The sequence below is a fragment of the Siphateles boraxobius genome, unplaced genomic scaffold (assembly GCF_051911475.1).
Source record: "Siphateles boraxobius isolate OS27281-9 unplaced genomic scaffold, OSU_SipBor_1 13, whole genome shotgun sequence".
In the NCBI taxonomy this organism is placed as follows: Eukaryota; Metazoa; Chordata; class Actinopteri; order Cypriniformes; family Leuciscidae; genus Siphateles; species Siphateles boraxobius.
In genome coordinates this window covers 29837028-29858844 of record NW_027508733.1, presented here as the reverse complement: position 1 = coordinate 29858844, position 21817 = coordinate 29837028, and the positions used below count along the sequence as shown (strand labels likewise).

Genomic DNA, 21817 nt, shown 5'->3' with positions numbered 1-21817 from the left:
TGCTTTAGATTGCAGCTTTAAAACAGCTCCTTAGTTGCATCACATCAAGAGCCCTTATAAATTGTCATAAATTCTGGGCCAGGACCCGCTTACTCAACAGATAATATGCAAATAAGACAGAGTCAATCTGCTGAGTGTAATATCTAAATTGATATTTTATCATGGAGGGTTGTTAAATGAGACGAGAGGTATGACCGGTAAAGGGTTTGTGTGACGACCAGCATTAAGAATGAATCGGGCGATTTAGTCACCGTTATTACGACTGGGGCATATTAATATCTCTACTAATTCTGCAAAGAAAAGACTACAGAAAGCCACAAAGAAGGATAAGATAGAAATGGAGAATATCATTTGGTCATTTGAATATCACAACTCCAGCAAGAAAAGCTGCACGGTTTTCTTTTTTCCACCTCCCCTTCGTTCTCTGGAGGTTTTAGGGCGAGACGTTGAAAGAACACAACAACAGCGTCTTCAAACCCCTAGCGCTGATGGAAACACTAAACAGAGAAGAAAAAGACTCGCTAGCTCTACTTTCCGAGACGCCACTCGAGGCGTATTCATTCTGCTCACGTAGGTGAGGTCTAGGTTGATGGGCAGAGAGACAGCACACGCTATTTACATTTCAAACTCTGCAAGATTCCTGCTTCCCCTTAATTGATTGCAGCAGTGGTGAGCCACGATTCGGGCTGATATTTATTACCTGGTTTAATTAAAGAGAAAGCCTCTGAATCTGCAATGCCTGAATAATGGACGTTGAAGCTGATTTCTTGTAGTGCCAGGAATATAAGAGTGGAAGACAAGTTGTCCTCCTCTGCTTAAAGGGATAGATCAGCTAAAAATGAATAATTTTGGCATTCAGATTGTTGAGTTAAATGAAGGTTTTCATGTCATTTAAATCTTCATGCAGCTCTTTTTTCATTGAATGATTATGTGACCACATGTAAAGCTCTGAAAGGACCAAATAGCACAAAAAATGGACCATAAAAGTATCATAAAATTGGTTCATACAACTTGTCTTATGCAGACATTAAGCAAACTTCTGAAAACTTATTGACAGGTTTTTTTTATGTAGCCCACCTTGCAAATACAAGTCACACCTTGATAGAGACAAGTGGGGATGACAGGTGGGTAAATATCATTTAATTCGGTCATAAAAATCAATGGGTGTCTTCGATGGCGGTGCAGTCGGCTATAACCTTTTGTTAGCGGGGACATCGATCTGCAAACTCTGAATAGAGAAATTGATTAAAGTGGCTTTGGTAAAGAACGTTTCATCAGATTGCAATCAAAAGCCATGAAGGGTCAGTGGTGCACAATGGCATTTTCAAACCTGGGAACAAAGAATGTACGTTAACGATCCTTGTGAATTATGAGGACATCATTCAAATGGGAATCACCAGATTAACTCATGGTGTGCCTCGAATCTTGTTGAAGAATGCCAGCCTCAATACTAAGGATTTATTTTCTTCTGCTGGGCGGGCCAGTGGTTCTAATAAATAAGATAATGGCACAACATTTTAGATAGTGAAATGTCACAAACTCTCAACTCCAATTTCGATAGCTCAGCAAAAATACTATATTGCATATATTGCACCTTTGTTTGGTCCCATCTGGAAAATCCAGATTAAGCCGGTAACAGCAGTCTTGGTAGAAGAAACATATAAAATGGCCAGTTCCCTCAGGGAGTAACCTGGGGTTTAATCTCTTGTTCAAAGGGGAATGATGGTGATAGATTATGGATCACTGCTTGCAGGTTAAAACCTTAAACGTTCTAGTTACCCAACCGTATCTTTATCCTGGTTCCAAACCGACCCTGAATCGCATTTGCTCTTTTGAAAGATCACACCACATCTTTCAGTTAACACGTCATCCATTCTATGTTTGGCCCTCAAGGACTTGGCTGCTCTTGTGGCGAATGGCACAGTCACTAGTAAGCCTCCAGTTACGCTGCGGCTGGTCATCCCGGCCAGTCAGTGTGGTTCCCTCATCGGCAAGGGCGGCTCCAAAATCAAAGAGATCCGAGAGGTGAGTGCTTTTCCATATCCCTATCTTACTTTTCTCTGCCCCATGACGTCCATGTTAGGACTACTTGCGCTTTTGCATATTTCATGGGGTTGGATGCCAGTAAAAGCCCATTTATTTTACATTTATGGTCTCTGGGCTGTCAGGATGGTATGAGGTAATGGTGAATGGTCTGTCACGCTAAATTTGGAGTGTTCTGTAATGCATTTGAAGGGGGGTGTGGGCAATGGGAAGGTTGTTGGAGTTAGGGGAATATCAAGTGCGTTAAAATAATCAAAGCAATAGAGTACTAAGTTTTAAAACGGGGTATGTTTGGTTGATTACTTGGTTGAAGGCTTTCAAATTAGCAGCGCCAGGTAAACAGTTTTTGTTGATGACCAGCTTACAACTTCTTTTAAAAGTGACTCATATCCGATATCTTCATTTACACAATTAACTTGGTGAAACAACCAAAGGTAGACTTACTGGTAGACACTATCTTTAAAGGTCAGCAAAACTTTGGGTTGAGCTTTCGTACAGGTGCCAATCCTGCTCTTGGTGTATCACCAACCCTAAATAAAGATGCCTGAACTTAAACATGCTAATAAAGGTCTTAAGGATTACTCGAAACTTTCAGACATGTGGGTGGGAGCCAAACTCTGCATGAAGCTGGCTCTCCAGGAGCAATATTTGACACCTGACCTATGTAGAACAGTGTACTAATGATCTATTCTTCCGTTGTGTGGCAGAAAACAGGGGCTCAGGTACAGGTGGCTGGAGATCTGCTCCCTAACTCCACAGAGAGAGGCGTGACGATATCTGGCAGTCAGGACGCCATCATCCAGTGTGTCAAGCTCATCTGCACTGTAATACTGGAGGTAATTTGACTCCAAGCAAATCCATTTGGCTTCATTAACAAATTTTTATGCATGCATTGGCCTTGAAAAACTGTTGTGGATGACTATTGTGTGATATTCTTAATCTACAAGACTTCAAAGGCTTCTGTACTTCAAAGACGGCATACAGTTTTTCAGTAGTAGCTTTAGTGGCATTGAAAAGAATGGATACGACACATTTCTGTAGCCTAAACAGATATTTTTATTGGTTTTTGCAGCTGTCAAATACTTTTTTCAAAGATACTTGATCTAACTAACTGCACGTTAAAAATCATTACAGTAATGATTATTGAATGTGTTCTCTCAGATCTCCCACAGCATGAAATGCATTTCCGCTCAAATGGTTTTCTTCCGCACATAAATGGTTCAGAAAAAGATGCTAGAGTTTTTATTCAATGGATTGTAATGCATGCGTCCTGGTCGTTCTATTTAATTTTTAATGGACCGGATGAGGGCCAGATTGTTGACTGCAACACTGCCCATTTTAGGAATCCTCAACTGTCTGCCCGCTCCAGGATGCAAATTATGCAAAGTAACCCAATGAATATTTAAAAATATTCTTTTTGTTTGGTTGAGCAATCATGGGGGATGTGCTTCACGGGGTTTTCATTTTATCTTTTTTAGGATTTGGCCTTATTCTGACCTCTTGTATTTTGGCATTTTAATTAAAATGACTTTGTATGAGCAGATATAGTTTGTTACCAATAGTTATCTGTTGTTGTTTTGTGTAAGATGTGTAAGATTTCCTTCAGGCCCAGATGACACCTTGTCTCAGAGGGCCAAGAGAGATTTAACAGTCATTTTGTAAATGTATTTTTTTTTTTTTACTTATAATCTAGGTTTGAACAACAGGCTCATAGAGTAGCATCGTAACAGAAAAAAACAAAGTTCGGCTGCATTTTCTGCATTGCAAGTTTTCCATCTGAGGATATCATGAGCAAGCATTAATAGCATTCTGAGATTATCTGGCCAAATGACTTCCTGTGAGAGGATAATGGTATGCTTTTAAGTGATCCGATGAAGAGCTGATCGATAAATGTTGCATTTGTAAACCGTGTCAGCATTTCCAGTCATTAAGATAATATGACTCTAATATGACTAAGATAATATGACCAAATGACTCTGCTTTAGGTAAGAGAAACCTATGGGTGAATCTGTATAGTCCTGCTTTAAAGTTACCGATTGCTTTATTTTGTTTGCAGTCTCCTCCAAAGGGTGCTACAATTCCGTACCGCCCTAGTCCTGCTCCAGGTGCAGTTCTTCTTGCTGGAAATCAGGTAAAAATACACATCAACATGGCAAAATGTGGTTCTTTCATCAACAATACTAAGTGTCCCACTTTTCTTCTCAAAAAAATCACAACATTTAAAGGTGCACTATGAAAGATTTATTTATTTATTTATTATTCAAATGAACAAAATGTATTTGAGCAAGTACATAAAAAATCTGTGTTCGAAACAATCTCCTTGCCCCGATTCACAATGAATCTTATAATAATGAAATATAATTTAAGCTGTCGGGTCAGATTTTACAGGAAGTGTCAGCTTGACATAATTTGTCTTTGTGTGGTGGTCAAATTCATAGATTTTGTAACATTATCTATTTTAAAACAATTGTTTTCAATGAGTTAAAAAAACAGTGGAAGACTCACATACTCAAGAGGTATTTTTTATGTAAATTTTGACATTCGCTGTGATAAACTGAGTGCCTGTAACCAATGGTAACCTGGTAAACCTCAATCCATCATATCCTCAGCTGAAACCAAACTAATGTGATCACCTATACAATTCTCCGTGATTAACTTACAGTTTTAAAGGGGTCATGAACTGCATTTTAAAATTATTTTGTTTTCTGAGGTGCAATTGTGAAGATTTAGAAATAAAAGTCTATTTTTGACCCTGATTTCAGCCCTCTAATTTGAAGTGGCATGTCTGCCGTGAGATTTCAGTGTAAACGCCCACTGCTGTGATTGGCTAACATCTTTACATTTGAAATAATTATTACTATTACAGCTGTTGAGATTAACGAATCATGAAAAGTGTTGATTTTAGAATTATATTTAGATCTACTCCCCTGGCATGAAAGGTTGCAGCAATGAACTTGTAGCCGATGACAGACATGACTGTTGAGCGCATGAATGCAGTGATCTCATCATTGCAGCTCGATTTCTGCACTCTCACGAGCTTTCATCATAACTAACAGTGTAAACACAATGTATTAAATGTATACACAAACTATTAAAGGTTTGCCCAGGGGAAGCCTAAATGGCTCATGAATTAAAAACATAAATTAAAATTATAATTGAAACCAAGCTCAGAAAACGACATCAAATTTCAAATCCACATTAAGACGTAATAGTGTGACGAAAGACAGCCTCTACAGAATCAAATCAACGACTACTTCTACATCATCACATCTTCGGCTCTGGCCAATGGAGCGTTAGTGAGATGAGAAGAGTGATACAGGATCACTGGACTAAAAATAACATTACCTTCCAAAGGATCCTAATGCTATAAAAGTGCTTATTTATGTTCAACTATGTGAATGTCTTTTATTTGTTTGTTCGGTACATTTTACTGTGGATTCTTTGGTAAACCAGTCGTAATTTCGGCGCAGGCTTTGCAAACAGATTTTACTTTAAGATATGGACTCGACAGTGATGCCACATGTAAATAACCGTGTTAATTCTATTTCCTGATCTGTGATGAGTGAATTCTGATGTAATTTATGTACAGTCAGAAGTTCTTTGCCTCAAAATTGTTTAATGCTGTTCATGCATCAGTAAATCAAGCCAGTGACTAAATGAACAACTTCACATTTTTTCTCTTAGCAGCATGAAAAAAATTTCAATTGTGATTAAATTATATAGAGAAAGATTATATTATATACCATCATAATCAACGACTCTTATTTACATTGTGTTTACACTGTTAGTTAAGATGAAAGCTCGTGAGAGTGCAGAAATACTGGATAAGACACATGCCTTTGGTGTGAGAGACCCGGGTTCGAATCCACTGTGAGACACCAATGTGTCCCTGAGCAAGGCACTTAACCCCTAGTTGCTCCAGAAGCGTGCGACCTCTGAAATATAACAATTGTAAAACGCTTTGGATAAAAGCGTCAGCTAAATGAATAAATGTAAATGTAAATGTAGTGCACCTTTAATATGCATTAAATGAATAGTTCACTCAAAAAAACCTCATGTAGTTTCATACCTGTATGACTTTTTCCTTCTGTGGAAAATAGGTGAAATTTTGAATATCCCAGAGCTCTTTTTCCAGAGTACTGAAAGTGAATGGCTTGTCAAGCAACAAAATGACAAACCAATCACAAAAAGTGGTCCAGAAATCGTGTACTATATTCCAAGTCAAATTTAATTTTGGGGTGAAACTATATTCCTTCAAGGCCTTGTTCTCGCTGCACACAAATCTGATTTGTTTTTCAAATCCAGTCTTCGGGACTGCTGGTCCAAACTGACGTTTTGCAAGGTATGAAATTGGAATCTATTTGTTCAGACAGTGTCGTCAATGTCTGCTACAGCTACAGCGATTGTGACAGTCATGACGTAGGTGTCAACCATGATGCCAAGATAGGTGCTTCTTCTACAGAGGAAATTAGCAAGTTGTCATTGTGGATGTCAATTATGGCTTCTCACCATGGCATAGAACTTATTACAGTATTGTATTACAGTATTTTACTAAACATGAATGTAGTCTAGTCTACAAAAGAAAAGAAAATATTTTGATGCCTGTGGGAACAAGGCCTAATTTTCTCAAATATAATTAATGGGACTGAGCAGATCCAAAAACATAAAACCCACCTGTAAATATGCTGTGTGCACTGAAAATACTATAGTATAATTAATATAGTAGAGTTTCATAACACACAGCTGACAGCATGTTGCCTCTATTTCCTTTAATAAAACGAGTCTGTCCATCAATGAAGGGTGTTGGTGGGGGGCAGTCTGTGTTTATGAAATTTTTCTGAAGCTTGCTTGTTGTGTGTGCTATTTTTAATGTCATGGAGGGAAGTCATGTAAGCATTGCGTATAAAGATGTTTAGTTCCATTTATTAGTTTACACGCTTATAAATGTGTCATGTTCAAATTTAAACCTGCAGCTAATATACTAATACATATTGCGAAAAACTTCAATAGACCTTATTCAGTGTGACCGGATATTTACTTTGACGCAAACGAAAGCGAGGCTGAGGGATGGAAGTAATACGACTTCTATTCTATCTAATGTCTAAGAACCTCATATGTGTAACACAAGCTGAACAAATTTGTGTGCAAATAATTGAATTCATGATTGAATAAGTCCAAATTTGATCGAAATCCATCGTAAAATGATTCGGCTATCATTTTACATCGTACATTAGTTAACAACATGCACTTACTATGGGGTTAGGGTTCAGATTAGGGTTAGTTGCAAGCAATTTACTGCACATTATCTACTGTTATTACTATAGTAAGTACATGTGTAACAAGGACACTGTAAAATAAAGTGTTACTAGCTATTCCTAACTAGGCTGTCAGATTTAATTGAATGGCCATTGAACAAACTGTGCTTCCATCCTTCACAGCCTTGTTTTCGTCCCTGTCAAATGAAGTATGCCGTCTACCCGGACTAAGGTCTATTGTTTCACTATTTAATCTATCGTTTTGCCTGTTATTCACTTCACATAATTCTCTAACACGTCTCCCGAAGAGAGTTGAGAGGCCGTTATGTTCATTCATGTTGACATGGCTATTCATTATCAACACTCCTATGCATGAATAACAGTAGCATTAAGATCAATCAGGCTCATGAATAATCCTCACCATTAAAAGTGCTTTGGAGTCATTCGCCAATGGTGTAATTAATCGCAGTGGTAGAAACTTTGACGTGCATACTTATGATACATCGTCTGTTTTATATATTGACGTGTTTGTGGTAAAAAGAGCAAGATTAATGTCTAATAATGAAATTAATGTTCAATGCTTCATATCAAAGAACATCTTTTTTTCCCCTTATTAACCCTTTTCTGTCTGTATTCAAATCACGCTTGGTAATGACAGCGGTAACAGCAAAATTGCCTCTGATGTACATGCGAATTATGCATATTCGTAAGACTAATGAGTAATGACATGCAAATGAAGCCTTGGTTTGTGTCTCTGTCCCCTATTTGCCTTTTTAAGGTTTTCGAAACGTCAGAGTTTGCGTCTCACCCGCTTTTCTCAGTGGCTCAGGGAGGGCTGGATCTGCAACAAGTGAGTATTATTTATCCATGACGGATAATGTAGGGAATTGTGCTTCCCACTCTTTCTTTATTTGCCTCTTCCGCCCCTGCATGGAGATGGGAATTCTGTTCCCCTCTGTCATTCCTCTTGCCGCATGTTGCATTCAGTGTCCTGCCCACTTGAGCAAGGGAGCGAGACTATACAGAAATTACTGTTTTTAGATATGAGATTTTTTTTCCTCCGGAAGTTCCATTTTGGCATGGCTTTACCCTCAACCCACTCCAATTGTCTTGATTTTTGCTGATTATTGTGTTTTGACTTGACTTAGTAAAGACTTTGTAAAGCAGTAAACTTTACAGGTATCAGGTAAACGGTGTCCCCCAAGGCTATGGCTTTGGTCCTATTGTATTTACAAAATTTAAGATTCACTATTTAAGAAATTGTTTACCCAAAAACAGTTAACTCTTGTCCTTACAATAAATAAATAAATTAAATAAACAACATAAAAGGTGGCCATATGATTTGTGTGCTATGTAAAAAAATAAAAATCCATAATCCACAGTTTGAGTGAGGAACTGACCTCAATTTAAATTGTCTTGATTTTTCATCACACTCCCCAAGTTCGCAAACAACTTGGCTTTGAAGTGTGTAAATACAGAGCAGAAAAATATCACACTTTAAGAGGTGTTTATCACTGACATTTCTGTTAGGAATAAACATCTATTCTTGATGTTTTACAGTTACAGGATTCTCTGCCAATGTGGAAAGTTCATTTGAGGACGCTATGATGGTGTGAATGACTGTTAATCTCTCGACTTAATGTTGAGGTCTTTAAGGCAGACAATCGTCAGTGTATATGCGCATGTTTTACTATGAAGATTAACAGGAACGGTTGATAGCATCACCCGTCCCCAAGTCAGCAGTTAAACATGCTGATGAAAGAATGTTTATCGTATCCTAGAGATGCAAAACATCAAGGCCAAAACTGGTAAGCATGTGTTAAAAAAATATCCTCAAAAATTATCATTGGAGATCTATGATTTTCCTTCTGCTGTGAAACCCAAAATGAGATGTTTAGCAGGATGCTGCTTTTATGCATATTAAAAAAAAAACATGTGAGAACCAGTGGCATTTGTTGTAATTTTTTTTGTTAGCATAATGCATATAATATGCCAGTTTTTAATTCAGAAAAACATTTTCAGTAAAAAAACAAAAATTTTGTTCTCTTCCTCACACAAATCTTTCGTTGTATGGAAAGCAACTGCATACCTATTAAATAAATCATCCAGTGTGTTTTGAGAGGGAAGTAATAATGACAGAATTTTCATTTTTCGGTGAACTATTCCTTTAAGTCTCAGCCTCTTCTGACTAATGCTGATGTGAAGGCTAAAACGGGGAACCATGTGACCTTCCAATACACGCACTCTACCTCGAGAGCTGTAAGGACGAGGTGTCAGGCCCGAGCAGTGACATTCTCTTAAACGAGCGGAGATAAATGCTGTCTGCCCGGAGACGGGACTGACAACATCACCACAGCTCTCGCTAATGAAGGTCCCACGTATGTGTGTGTGTGCATAAGGATTACGCAGCGTTAAGTGGCTCAGCCAGGCGATTAATGCTTTTCTACATTATTTACGAGCGTTCTGAGCTTGGTGAACAGGAAGGAAAGAAATAATAAGGAAATTACAAAAAACATATGGAAGCTCCGCCTTCTCCTTTTTTCGCAACCTTAAGTCTTACCCCGGTAAGCACATGTACGTTCCCAAACATTTGGAAGTTTAGTGCTACATTTTAAAGTAATAGTTTACCCAAAATGAATTCATGTTTATTATTATTATTATCATTATTTACTCACCCTCATTTGTTTCAAACCTGTATGAGGGCCACAGAAAGAAATAGCTAATAAAGGTCATTATGCACCATATTCCAAGTCCCCTGAAGTAAATGATAGCTTTGCGTAAGAGATAGACAAACATTTCAGTCATTGTTCACTCGTGTTGCAACAGCAACAACAGCTCTTTTCTTCTGTATTGTGAAGCACATCCGAATGTAATAGATTGGGCAGGGATTTGGTTCTATCCATTGGTTTATTGATTGGATTTTGAGATGTGGATGTTGCACTCAAACATAGAGCCTGGCATACGTCACCAAACAATAGTAATTTTCACTGAATCCATTTATGACAGTTTGATTTAAAATAACAAGGTCAAAATTTTGGTACAAAATTAAAGGTATGCACAGATTAACTGTTTAAAGTAGGATCTAGTGAATTTTCACTTCATACTGACTTTAAACTTTCAAATCTCTCAAATCTCATTTGCATTCAAATGATGCGTCAAGATGCGTTGTCAGGTTTGAACTTAAATTGCGAACCATCCTGACACAAAGCTGTTGTGTGACTTCAGAAGAATTGAAATACAGTGCACATCTTGGTTTTCTATTTTCTTTTTTGTTTTAAGATGTGCTCAGATTACAGGAGTTTTAGGCTGATTTATGACTGATTTACCCCTCCCAGCATTAAAAAAAAATCGCGTCCAGGGCATTGGTTCTTATGTTCGATCCAGATTGTCTAGTAATGTGAGGCGTATACAGATCAAATTTTAAACCTCCCGTCCCGATAATATCAAACATTTATTTAGGATTTTAAATCGGGATGATTACGACTATGATTACATCAGTACTTAAACAATAGCCAATCAGAGACGAGTCGACAAGGAGATGGAGTGACAGAACTGGCGACCGTAAAACAACAAGCATCTGTACGGGTGTGGTGGACAACGGAGATTGCCTGAGGTGCTAAATCTGGCATGATAATCTTAAGAATATCTTGTGGTGTGTAATACACCACGATTTTCAAATCTTGATGTGTGTGCAGGTTTGAGATCTGAAAGAAGAAAATCTGTGAAGATTCTCCATATGTGCGTGATGCAACCAGATCTCACAATCGGTTAAGATTTAAAAACTCCTGTAGTCTGAGCCCGGCTTTAGCTGGACCTCCTGATCTTCAAAACCTCTTTTTGTGCTCCATGTAAACAAGCAATACATATTTTAAACATTTTGAGCACACATTGAAAAGGGACTAAACAATAGAGATAGCAAAACAAAATGGGAGTATATAAGAGACATTGAAGGGTAGGGGTGGCAGTCACGTAGAAGATTCTGAGCTCACCTCCGGAGACAAGCTAAATCCGTCCTGACAAAGAAATATCATGTTTTGCCCCAAGTCAAGTCAAGTCATCCTCATTTATATAGCGCTTTTAACAATGTAGATTGTTTCAAAGCAGCTTTACAGAGATAAACATATAATTTAAGGTAACAGAGATTGGTTTGGTTTCATATTGGTTCTTGAAAAATGTTTTTTCCAGCTAAAGTTAGTTTTGATTGATTCACTTCCGTCTAAATGAACGTTGCCCCCTAAACAACGTTTTCCTTGAGAACTGTAACCAATCATTTTCATTAATGTGGCTGCCAGAGACACAAACTAGAGTTGCTCTTCAACATGGACTGCCATTTCTGCATCACTGATCTTTTTATTCTATTTTCCATTTTATCCTCCCTCGGTTTCTTTCTCTCCATCTCTCTTCCACGTGTTTAAACTTTTAAACAGGCTTATGCAAGAGAACCTCTGGGACTAGCACGAAGCGTTCTCTGTAGCTTTTGCATCTGGCTATTTGGCTTCTTATTCTCTTTGATGCAGAAGCCTTGATTCAGAGGTCTTCTAGTTTCACATCTGTCCCCTTTCGACAGTTTTTGAACTATGAGAGTGAGTGTGGCGGGGGCAGAGACCCCCTAGTTCTGGCCTAACCAGATGACAAGTGCCCGAAAACCCTCTAGAATCATCCAACAGATCAGCAAAGACAAGCTAACAACTTCAGGCTGGATATTCATTATTTAGTAACTCATCCCGCCTTGATGAACAACAGTATGAAAAGTATATACATGTTAAGTAGTTAGCCAATAATAATATTTCAATTACAACTTGAAGTCAATGTCAACATGAAATGGCATGTGTAACCCATCTATTATATAATTTTCGTTCATTTCTGAGTTAGAAAACTGTATATTATGTGAATGAAAACAATGTTGGGTGAAATGGTTTATATTTTAGTAAATTGTTTTAATGTTGAGTTTAAAGACAGAGAACAACAAACAACCCTATTCATAATAAAAATTAAAAAAAAAAAAAAATTTGTCGTCATGAAATCCAAACTGACCATATTTACTTTGTTAGGGCACATTACTAGTATTTTGGTGATCAATCAATCCATGCAAAAAATGTTGCTTGTCGCGGTAATCTTTTATCAAAACCTGAAAATTTGCTTCCGTTCTGGAGCAATCCTTCTCTGACGATGTCAGTTTGAAAGCTTGGGTTGAATATCCTTAACCACTCCCCTCCAACCATTAGTCTGCTGGGAGCGAGGGATGGAGAGGAGGTGCGCTTAAATAAATCCCTACCTTCTATTCAAGATTCTGTTTCACTTGGAAATACGTCACAACACTGAAGTTAAGTCGGTTGCAACTTCCGGTTCACAGGGATTTAAAGAAATTCAGAAAAAATAAATGCTTAAAAAAAGTACAAAGCACTGCAACATAATTACCCTGTTTCTAGTATTGTAGTTGTTTAAAATAATTATGAGGAGCTTTACAAGAGAATGGTTGAATAAGATGGTCTAAATTTTAACACTCTCCACTATTTCTTTTTCAGGCTTATACTGTACAAAACCAATATGGCATTCCACACTCAGAGGTAAGAAGCTTTAGAGAGAATTTCTGAGAACCATCCCCATACTGGATAACTTTCAATAGTTGATTGTCCTTATGTGAAGTAAATTAGCCTGTTTTACACTTGTGAATTAATTAAATGATTCAATACTCAGCTGTGACTTCTGATACGAGTAATACAACCTTTTCGTAAGAATGAAGTGACATTTCCCTTCCGTTTTTCTTTTATCTCAGTTGGCCAAGTTGCACCAGTTGTCCATGCAGCAGGGTCTTTCCCCCATGGCTCAGCCCACGGCCACCCAAGTTCTGTCCGGTATGTTTTGCCAATCCAATTCTCTTTGAAGAGGAAGATATGGGTTGGGATGGGTTAGACAGTGGCTTAGACGTGTCGCCACCTTACTCACACATGCAGGACTTCCCTGTTTCAAGGTTCATATGAATTAGTAATTTGGTCAACGATCAGAATTAATTATTTGAAAAAGATCAAAAGTGATCTGACTCTGTTTCAAGGCCAGGAACAGTGTGAATGAAAAGAGAAGTAGGTTTTTTTTATCACTCAGTTAAGGTTGTAGTATACTGAAGTGGTTTAAGCTTAAAGAGAACTTAAGTGTGAAAACACCCTATATTTACCTAGAAGCACAAGTCTGCTAAATCTCTTTGTACAGCGATTGTGGATGTGACACAATTCCACCAGAGAATTCAAGCTAGTAGATTCAAACAAACCTCCCAAAGACCCATAGGCCACCCATGTTCAAGGTAATACACCTGAGCTCCATGGAGCATATGGCACATGCAGATTACAGCTGCAAAAATGGGGCCAAACTTTACAAGGCTCCACAGTCAGCTCCTGGGGCTTCTCAGAGCTGTGATAAATGTCCAGCTAAAGCTCTCCTTTTCTTGTTCCCTTTCTTTTTTTCTTGCTCACAACCAGACATCCAATTATACAGCCACCCCAAGTTTTTCAGTGATGTCTTTCAAGCTGCCCGGAGATTCCCAACATTTGTGAAAGGTTTGTTGTGTAGGATCTCTTAAAGCCAACAGACTGTTGAACATTATAGTAAATAAGCACTTTCGGTGCAAATGTGAGAATCAAAAAGCCCTTTTGAGGAATTGAAGGGTTGAAACAAATGTAATAGTTGCCCCCCGCCGCTAAAATTACAAGAGCACATCCTATCATGATATGGCTGGGGAATTCGATTATGTCGGAGGTGAAAAGCTCATCAGTCAAGGCAATGTTTCAGTCTATTAAATAGGCCTCTGTTGGGCTGGAAGGCACTGCTGGGCCTGGGCCTCCTGCTGAGACGGAAAGCAAAGGGAGAGAGATACAGGCTAACTCTGTGCACGTTGTTAGCGATTAGGTGATAGCATCCAGCTAACAGATAGGAGATCGCTTAAAAGAATATTCTGGGTTCAATAAGTTAAATCTCTCCTGAGAATTTGTGGCCCAATGCAGATCAACAGAAGATAATTTTGGGTCAGAAATAGGCCTACGTTGAGGCCATTGAAAAAAGGGAAAAAAGAAAGCATACAAACTACAGTGAATTATCCTATGGTTTGTTAACGTGGTACCTGTTTTTCTTCCTGCAGGCATTGACTCCAGTTCCCAGACAGCATCACAAGAACTTCTCATTCCAAATGACGTAAGTGAAACTTATTTTTTGCAAGTATCGCATTGCTCAAGATACTCATTGATATTTCTGCAAAGAAACACTTTTTCTTTTGTAATTATGCTTAATTATGTTTATGTCTTACATGAAGACTTTATTAAGCCTTCGAGAATGGTCAGATATGCGTTTTAGAAATGAGAAAAGCCATGTTCTTGATATTCTTGAGAGCACCTCTCATGGCACACTTTGGCCATGCAGAAATCCTGAGACTTTTTATTTCAATCTGTCCACCCCCTGATCTGCCAGAAGAGCTTCACAAGATCCAGTTCAATCCTGTCATGGCGTCTGACATGCTTAGCACTCCCTTGCTGTCAAAACAGAGACGGTAAATAAAGCCAGAGCCTTTTGTCAGAGCTCTAGGTTGCACCCCAGGGGCAAACGGGACGTTCCCTTCATGCCTGCTGACCAGGGCTCCCTCCCGCCTCCACGTCTCCCTGAGATCACAGGATTAATCGACTGGCGAAGAGCCCAGCTGTGGACTCAGTACTCAATACATATTTTCAACTCCCATTGTTTTGTTATTTTAAGGCTTCATGCCCGACTCTATTCTTTGACTTTTTCCCATGATCTGATTGTTTTTTGTCTCCCACCAGTTAAAAACCGGTCTCAAAACATGTTTTTTAAACGTGAAACTGTGTTCTATGCTAAACTTTTTTTTGAACATAAGTATGTGCCCGATGTGAACTACTCCTTATACTGTGCTGTTTGTCTCAGTAAATGTAGTATCAATAGAATTAACCTACACATAGAATGAAAACAATAAGATATACTTGTTGCACTGTAAATTAAATTATTAGTCAAAATAGGATGGTTTTAGATAATTTTACATGTATACATTTATATCCTTTTGATATGGTAAAAAAGTATATATATATATATATATATATTCAATGAGAACAGCAAGTTAGTGAAATTTGGTACATTTGCAACACATAAAAGCATCATGTAAATATTTATATATCCTTAGCATTTTAAAAAATATTTTAGTTTTACAAGCCGACTTGTATACTAAACAGGTTTGAGGTTTTTACGCTTACGGAGTGTATCAGCATTTTTTTTATTTCTTGTACAGCTGTAATGGCAGACAAATTAAGTGAATGCATTATCTAGAGTGATTCCGTACAAGTGAAGTCATTGACTACCTTGACGCACATGAACAGTTAAAGAGTCAGCTCTTGTCAAATTGACACTAGCTTCAAATAAGACTCAACTTACTGAATGGTTCTTAACCTCATCACACATGATAAACTTCAAAGCAACTTCAACCATTTCTCCAATCAAGGGCTAATTTAGCATGCTTGTATATTCATATTCCTGCATAAAGCAGGGTGATGGAAAGCATGTATTATTGAAATTCCCTCACAGCGATGCAATTCCAAGGCAAGGCGACATCAAACAGACATCAAACGGCTGGCAGGCTAAGTTGTTTATCATTCGCAATCAGGTTTCTCTCTATAGAGGAGCAGTTTCTCCATGGTGAACCCCCCTCCCCCCCCTAAATCTCCTGAAACATGCTACAATTAGATTGGGATCGGATCAGTGCTCGAGAGCACAGCAGGGGCAGCGGATGAAGCTGGGTCAGAACTCTACCTGTTTAAAGATTGGCCTGTGAGAGGTGCACAAGCCCGTCAGTGACACCAGTTTTTGCTAGCAGGAGATGTGTCCTCGCTCCTCAGACTTTCAAAACTAAGACCTAAGAAGTAGATTTACCTAAAATAGGCCTGTCTCCAGCTTGGCTAGGTTATATATACCTGTCTCTTGCTTTAGACAGATTTGAGCCATAGATTGCACGTTAATTTCAGTGGATACAAAGAAATCAAAACAAACTGAAGTTTTTTCTTTGGTAAATTTGAATGTTGGAGGAGGATGTGTGGGTGATTGTACTTTGTTTCATTATCCTATTGCTTGAGGATATATAATTCATAGATTTCTAAAAATGAAGGATGTCAGTGGGCAAATATGTGGTGCAGTGCAAAGGACATGCTGGAATCCTCTAGGTCAGGGCAGCAGCGAGACCTGGCGGTCGACTGCAAGCACTTAGCCACAATCAGCTGAGCCATTAATAGCCCCTGGGCACCAGGGAGAGCGGTGTGACAAATCAGGAGCTTTGACGTCCATATGACTCGTGAGGAAAGGAATGCTTTGTGGAGCAACTCTTGCCCACATAATCCAACTCACACTCAAAGTGAGGGTTGGGGGCTGGGATGCAGGGTGGACAAAAGACAAGCTGTCAGTCATTTGAATGATAAACTGTTAACTCATCCCAGTCGGGGTCACTTCACTTTATCATTGTTCAGGCTTGACACCAAGCCCTAGGGTCACCCAACCCCCTTGTTTTTTTTCCTTCAAGCTCTGGACACCTTCCACAGAATGTACAGGAACAACTGTATACATCATCTGGATTCATACAATGAGTTTTTATGGAGCTGCACGCCCACAACTTTTTTTAAAAACTTGATGCTGTCACAGTAGGATGAATTAGTTCAGCACCACCTGTTGTTGGTTTAAACTGGCCGTCTAGATCCACAGAACTATTAGCAGATGCTTGTTACAGAGACAATGCCATGCACAGACACAGCCTTGTCATCTTAGGTCCAGATGAACAAACACATAAACTGGCATTTCAGAGCCAACCATGATGACATGCACACAAAGAGAGATTGAAGTGTTTGTCAAGGAAAACATTAGATACGGGCATGAGGGTGAAAACACTGTCCCTGAAATCAATAGTTATTTAACCACACATGGGCGGTTGGGCTGTATGTCATGCTTTATGAATTTCAGGATTGCTGTTGACCAAGCAACGGAAATTATCCAGATGTAAAATTCGAGAAACATAAATTTGTCTTTCTTTAAACCGATCATGTTGTCAATGTTTATCATGTTGCAATTTTGTACCATGAGCTATGGTATTCAATCCAACTCCCAGAGGGCCACTGCCCTGCAGAGTTAAGCTCCAACCTGAATTAAGCACACTTGATCCAGCTAATCGAGATTTCGAGAAACCTCCAGGCAGGTGTGTTGGAGATAAACTCTGCAGGACTTTGGCCCGCCAGAAGCAGGACTGGACACCCTTGTCTTGGAGGGAAATAGTGTTATATAATAGCTTTTTAAATCTAGTATTGATCTGATTGGTCTTGTACTTTCCTTTCAGCTGATTGGTTCAATAATCGGCAGGCAGGGTACCAAAATCAACGAGATCCGCCAGGTGTCGGGGGCTCAGATCAAGATTGGCAGTCAACTGGACAGCACTAGTGACCGACACGTCACCATCACAGGCTCCCCAATAAGCATCAACTTGGCCCAGTATCTAATCACATCCTGGTAAGCACTGGAAGCCATCCAATCCCACTAACAGATTCAGGGTGTTTGTACTTGACCATTTGTTTATGTGGCATATTTTACACCATAATTCTCTAGAGGACCCAGAAGTAGGAGACCCTGACAAAACCTCTGGGAATATTCAATCAGGGGTCTTTCCGGGCCATAGTTGCTGGCAAAAAAGAAGCATTCTTGAGCAAAGGCACTGAACAACTAAAAAGCAAGAAGATATGGCGGAAAGAAGCCAGCCTGAGGGATTAATTGGCCAAATTTCAAGCCAGAATCTCGTTAAAGCTTAAAGGCAGAGCATTTTGGCAGCCTCACAGACGGACTGTATTTTGCTCCCACGTGATCTATGCGGTTGCAATTTGATCAAATGTTGTGTCAGGCAAGAAAGCAGTAAATTCCTGATAGCTCAGTTCCTCGGCAAAGACTTCTCCATCAATGCTGGGGCAAAATTAAATTTGCTAATGTAACAAAATTAATAGTTCTGTTCTTTATTCAGGCTAATGAAAATGATCATTGTATACTTATAACTTCAGTTCAATTAACCTAAGTTTTCCAATTTGCAAAACACACATAAACATTTCAAACCACAAGAACATTTTTATAGTTCTTGTTAGAAAAAACTTAAAAGCAAGAGCATATGCATTAATTAATACTAATGAAGAAACAGAATAAGACCACACTCCAAATTAGTGGCTTCTTTAGCAATCAGTTATTGCATTGTTCTGTATTGGCTAGCAAATAAATTAAGATTTTTAACAGATGCAGTGTCATGTACAAAGTTATATATTAATTTTTCTAGCATATTATGACTCAGCAAGTCGACAAGAGAGCAATAATTGGGTCTTGAATGAAATATTTATGCTTGTCTCAGGTGTGTTCAACAAGCAGACTGGTGCAGAATGTCAAACTCACTCTGAGAAGCCCCTCATTATTTTATTTGAAATATCTTACTCCGACTCCCTGCATGGAACAATTACTATTTTGATTTCAAGATATTTTAAGAAAGCTTTTGTTGTTTTGCTTCTGTCTTAATATTATTTATTTTACTGGTTTCTCATCAGTTCCAGTTCCTATCAGTTTGGTTTTTACCAAGTGACGGCAGCAAACGGCGATCTCGGAGCAACTCAAGGCACTCTAGCGTCAGAATATTTCCATAACTATTCAGCTCCAAGCCATTAAAAATCAAACATGATCATTCATGTCCTAGAAGAAATCTGGAGACGTCACCCCCAATCAGTGTCACTCTCTAAGAATACTTCCTACGAGACAGACGTCTCGTTTCAATGCATTGCATCAGAACGTTCTGCATATTGAACACACCCCCTACGTGATAATGAGAAATCAGTTCTACGCCCTCGAAATACATTAATGGCAGAGCATGTTTGATTACATGCATTTGCAGTGAGTACCATGTTGACAAATGCATCTTTTTGATAAAAGATAAAGGAAATGCTACTAAAATTTGAAATCATTTTGTTTCTTTTCCCAAAGCCCCTACCCAAGCCATCACCCTGAATTAAACAGCTCCTTTCCCATGAGTGCCAAGGTCCCCCCTCAAATAATCTGTTGCAACCACCAGCAAAACACACCTCTCTTATGATTTTTTTGTTTCTGTTTTTTGATTATTTTTTTATCTCTCTCAATTTTTGTTTAACATGTCTTTTATTTAACCTTCTAACCCTTCTCCATCCGGCTCCCCTCCCTTGTCCCTCCACCCTCCTCTCCTCCACCTCCTTCCTTCCCTCCCTGGTACAGTTTAGAGACCGCCAAATCCACTGCCCAGTCCTCCTCCATGTCGACCCCTGTAGACCTCAACATGAGCTTCACCCAGACTGCTCCCCCTGCATCGTCCTCTGCCGCAGCCCTGGCAGCGATGGGCGGCCTGCCCCACGCTCCAATCTTGGGCGCCCCCTATACCCTCCCCCTCTCCAGCCTCCTGGGAATCAAATCCGTCCCCTTCCTGGCACTCTCGGCCCCTGCTGCCCAAGCTGCTGCCGCCGCCGCCGCTGCCGCTGCCCCTGCCCACGGCACCTTGGCTTCCTACACCGCCAAGATCTCCTCCGCCAACGGCATCAAGAAACCAGAGCGACAGAAGTTTGCACCCTACTGAAGTTCGCTGAGAGGAACTAGTCAGTACCTCCATTGTTTCCGAGACAACAAACCGGAGAGGAATACTTTGAGGGTTATTCTCTTCTAGCCTGATGTAGCTGTGTAGAAACAGACGGTACCAATTTGTTTTATTTTTGGTTTAGTAGCTTGTCCTTAAAAACGGTAGGAAAGTAATGGCATAAATTACCGTTTTTTTTTTGTTTTTTTGTTTGTTTGTTGATGTTTTTGGCTGAGGTAGCCGCTAAAGCCATAGACTATTCCTAATCTCCTTTTTTCCCGAAATCTTTACACGCGTTTATTGTCTACTCATATTTATTGATAACAATGAAATATTCCCGCAAAGAGTTTATAACGTAGAACACTGTTGACTGATGCTAATCTCTTATGTATCAGCTTTTATACAATGATGTCTGTGAATGCTTCTGTATACAACTTCCTGATTTTTTTAGAAATCTTTAAATGATGTATTAAAACAAAAATATGAAAAAAAGAAATGTTTTTAAAGTGACAACAGATCTAAACCTTGCTTTTGTGTTACATTTTTACGTTTTGTTCACATTCGTTTTGAAATGTTATTTATTTTATTTATTGTGCGGAGTGTTTCTTTTACAGTCAATGTTTGTTTTCTGTAACGGCTGCAGAAATTTCTTCCACTCGATCATGGTTACATACGTCCTGAAAAAGACACATGTCTGAGTAACCTCGAACAAGACATTAGTTTAGGTAGTGGGTTTCTTTACTTTATATGGGAAGTGAATGGTGCCACGGTGAATTCTGGTATAAATATCCAAATACTAAACAGCTAACAAATTCATTTCAAAACTTGGCTGGCCATGGCTGAGTATGAACATTATTGTTTCAGGGGGTTCTTTCACCATTTCTAATGGCATAAAATGACTACTATGCATGGTGACTGCCCTTGTCGGAACCTAATGCTGCATGTTGACTTGACCCCTCACACATACACATTAGCAAAGATAGCTAACGCGTAGGTCTCTTTGTTGATGGCGTTAAAAATAGGCAGTGCTGCAGAAGAGCAATATTCGTCTAAAAGTACTAAAATATACACGTATAGCAGATCTACACATAACCATGCTTCAAGAGTTTAGCTACAGTAATCATTATGCTCAATCACAGAGTATATTACGTGGACTGACTTTTTATTTTATTTTATTTTTTTTAATATAGAAATAATCACACTTATTTTTCTAAAACTAGAGTCCTAAAAAATTGAATGTGACCACTCACACAATTCATTCATGTGGTAGATGTAGTATAACCTTGACTCGTGTTTGTCATTTTTTTCTTTATCGTAACGTTTTTTAGTTTTGTTTAGATCTTTTCAAACGTCTGTCCCATACTCATTTGCATGAATTTAACTTGGCGTCTATGCAAAACATCTCGGGGGCGGTTCAGTGAGGTATCCTGTGTCATGCTTCATAGATGGCCCTAAATAAACCACCAGTGGGAAAGGGCTATTGGCAAAGACGGAATTCAAGGACAACGATGCTCTCAAATTTATGAACCATGCTATGTATAATATATATACATAAATATATAAATATATGTTATATTATATTCATATCTCCCATTCCAAAGCTTAACACATAACCACCCTCTCTTAAACACTCTACAAAATGACACCGTGTGGCTTTGAAACGCACTGTCACTCTTCACCGTGATAATTCCACGATAGCCGGACAAGGTTTGAAAACTGTGCAGATGCTTGAATTATCCAAAGTCTGGTTTTTGGATTCACACAAGGTTTTGTTTGTCAGCCTTGGCATAAATGCAACTCTTGTTTTAGTTTTATTCATCAATGCCATAAAAATGAATAAAAACAATACTGTATTAACGTAATCCAGTCTCTT

General features: G+C 38.8%; 1 protein-coding gene across 7 annotated transcripts in view; it reads left to right on the top strand.

Moving 5' to 3' along the window:
- pcbp4 (poly(rC) binding protein 4) overlaps positions 1–20440 on the top strand; it is a 78821-nt gene extending 58381 nt beyond the window's left edge. Inside the window, exons 6-15 of one of the 7 annotated variants that reach the window (XM_077226992.1) lie at positions 1894–2025; positions 2751–2879; positions 4100–4174; positions 8077–8148; positions 12824–12865; positions 13075–13153; positions 13772–13849; positions 14428–14480; positions 17662–17831; positions 19329–20440. In XM_077226992.1, coding sequence (XP_077083107.1) covers positions 1894–2025; positions 2751–2879; positions 4100–4174; positions 8077–8148; positions 12824–12865; positions 13075–13153; positions 13772–13849; positions 14428–14480; positions 17662–17831; positions 19329–19437 — 939 coding nt within the window. In that variant the 3' untranslated portion in view covers positions 19438–20440. The remainder of the gene's footprint in view (positions 1–1893; positions 2026–2750; positions 2880–4099; positions 4175–8076; positions 8149–12823; positions 12866–13074; positions 13154–13771; positions 13850–14427; positions 14481–17661; positions 17832–19328) is intronic. The other 6 variants (XM_077226988.1, XM_077226990.1, XM_077226993.1 and 3 more) reach the window with 6 other exon arrangements.
- The last annotated feature ends 1377 nt before the right edge of the window (positions 20441–21817 follow it).